The sequence below is a fragment of the Chenopodium album genome, chromosome 10 (genome assembly GCF_948465745.1).
Source record: "Chenopodium album chromosome 10, dcCheAlbu1.1, whole genome shotgun sequence".
NCBI lineage: Eukaryota > Viridiplantae > Streptophyta > Magnoliopsida > Caryophyllales > Amaranthaceae > Chenopodium > Chenopodium album.
In genome coordinates this window covers 54,235,683-54,238,352 of record NC_137843.1, presented here as the reverse complement: position 1 = coordinate 54,238,352, position 2,670 = coordinate 54,235,683, and the positions used below count along the sequence as shown (strand labels likewise).

The 2,670-nt window shown below is 40.9% G+C and overlaps 1 protein-coding gene across 1 annotated transcript; it reads left to right on the top strand.

Moving 5' to 3' along the window:
• The first annotated feature begins 558 nt into the window (after positions 1-558).
• Positions 559-1,945, top strand: LOC145564127 (fasciclin-like arabinogalactan protein 21). The gene has a single exon (XM_081624466.1). It carries the CDS (start codon positions 559-561, stop codon positions 1,834-1,836), a length of 1,278 nt encoding a protein of 425 aa, XP_081480592.1. The 3' UTR covers positions 1,837-1,945.
• Positions 1,946-2,670: the final 725 nt, after the last annotated feature.

Genomic DNA, 2,670 nt, shown 5'->3' with positions numbered 1-2,670 from the left:
TTGTTTTTTACCTTCAGTGGTGATACCATACCCACTTTACAATTTTGCAACTCATGTGAAGTCTAATTTTCCAATTGTGAGACTTTCTAAAATATACAAATGTCATTTTTAACTTATGGTCCATCAAATAATGTAAGATTTAAAAAAAAAAAAAAAAAGTAAAACTTAAATAAATTACAAAATATATTAGAATATTGACAAGGGCTCCACACTTTTTGTCAAATGAGACTCAAAGTTGAGTATCTAAACTTAGCAACTTTCTTTTGGAGTTGCTAAATTTAAATACCAACTTATTGGCACACATTGATAAAAATACCCTCTTTCTCCTAAAAATACTCAATTGAGTTTCACCATTAGAAAGGGTCTAAAGGATGAAATCGGAAAAGAAAAAGAGAGTTTTTTTGGCGGGAAGATAGAAGGGTATAGAAGCGCCAACGTGGCAATGTGGCTTTTTTCTATAAATACCCTCCGATAACCGTCAGCGGAATCTACGCTCACACAATTTTCTCATTTTTTTCAATCTTCCACTCTCTCTCCTCCATTTTGAAGCTCTCGACAATGGCGTCTCTGCTTCACCTTGCCATCATCTTCATGGTGATTTTCACCTCACTTTCAGTCCTCCCTGCCGCCATTGATGCTCAGTCATCAACATCAACCTTCACATTCTCTTCATCTTCAACCTCACCTTCCTCCACCGCTTCTCCTCCGCCGCCATTTCCGTACTCCTCCTCCGAAGCTCTGCGTTCGCCTGAGTTTCTCTCTCCTCTCTACTCCATCACCAAAATTCTCGGCGAACTCGGCTTCACAGACCTTGCTATGGCGTCGCACTCGCTCTCTCTGTCCTCCGCCTCGCACTCGCCGTGGCTCGGCCCTGTCACAGTCTTCGCTCCGGCGGATGCTTCGGTGCGAACTTGCACTTCCTGCTCGCTCACTCTCCTTCTTCAGGAACACACTGTTCCTGGAATCTATCCTCTGGATTACCTCAATCAACTCATTTTCGGCACGAAAATCGAGTCGATTCTCCCCGGTCGCTGCTTAACCGTCACCTCCGCCGCAAATTCCACCAAAATCTTCATCGGCGGCGCCGAAATCACTCATCCAAACCTCTTCATCAGCGACCACGTCATCATCCATGGCCTCCAAGGCTTCATCTCTCACCTCTCGCCGTACTCCTGCTCAATGGACAGGATGACGTCACTCTCTCTCCGTCATCTCTCACCATCCGTCGCCTTAACTCGGATGATGCTCGTCGACGCCGGAATCCGCCTCCGATTGAGCGGTTACAGCTTCCTCGCTCTCGCAATGCGTGTCAAGTACGCCGAGCTCGTCACTCTCCAGAACATGACGATCTTCGCCGTCGACGACTCCTCCATCTTCCAAGGAGGTCACTCCTACGTTCACGGCGTTAGGTTTCACATAATCCCTAACCAAATGCTGAAGTTCGCCGATCTCGAGTCTCTGCCGCCGTCAACGGTGCTTCCGACGCTCGAATCCGGCGAAACTCTGACCATCACCACTCCAGGCGGCGGCGGAAGTTCGTCTCCAATGAGAATCAACTATGTCAAAATCAAGTATCCAGACCTCATCTACAACTACAAGCTTGTTGTTCACGGTATTGGTTCTCCATTCCCTCATTTCCGTCAATCAATTCCTGTTTCTACAGGACGGTCAGGATTTTATCCGATTACTGCTGGTGAGTATGGATCTGATGTGAGTGAGTCTAGCTTTGGTAATGTGCGCCCTACTTCTTCTCAGACTACTGCTCCTTCTCCTGCTTTGATTATGGATAATCCAGTGGTGGTTAATCAGATGGATGATATTCATCAAGGCCTTTGATCATGTTTTTAGTCATGCTAATAACTGACCTAATTTAGCTCTACTCTATTGATGTCGTTTTAATAGTATTAGTTGCGTCGTTTTGTTTCGATTTTGCATTACTAATAGTAGTCTACTATTTCCTCAATTTGTGCGTTTAGTTTGTGATGAGTGTAAGCAGCATGTAATCGGTTTGTAGATGAAGAAATACTAGTGAAGTTTTGTTTTTGAATTGGAAAAATTGTTAACTCTGTTTTACCTTTTTTTTTTTTTTTTCCTTTTTTACTGTCATTTGAATTACTGATTTAAGCTTTCTGTTAATTGTTCATTAGCAAATAAAAATGGTGGTTTGTGCATCATAGATTACGAAGTTATTCAAAGTTGTGGCGCTATAAAAATCAGAGGGGTGTGTGGAATCATCAATAAACTGTAGTTTCGTTAGTTATGCTTGCTTAAATATGGGCATGTTGCATGTACAACAAATTTGACAAACTTGCACTTTATTTTAGTTATAGAGTAATTTACCAAATTGTTATGAGCTAGACAAAGTCTGGAAATAAAAAGGTATACACTCACTAATTATATTGTGAAAATGATTGATAAGTGTTAGATTTGATGATATACATATTTCATGTCCATTTTATATCTAATTTTCGATTTACTCGAAAAATGGAGTAACTAAGACGAATGAAAGTATAAAAACTCGATACACGATTGTATAATGTTGTATGACCCTTAGATGATTTGTGTAGTTTCTTACTTAATTACTTTACCATTGTAATGTCGTATACTTAATTAATTAATACAGTTTAGACTTTAGAGTTAAAAAATGTTGAATTATATTGAGACTGGTAG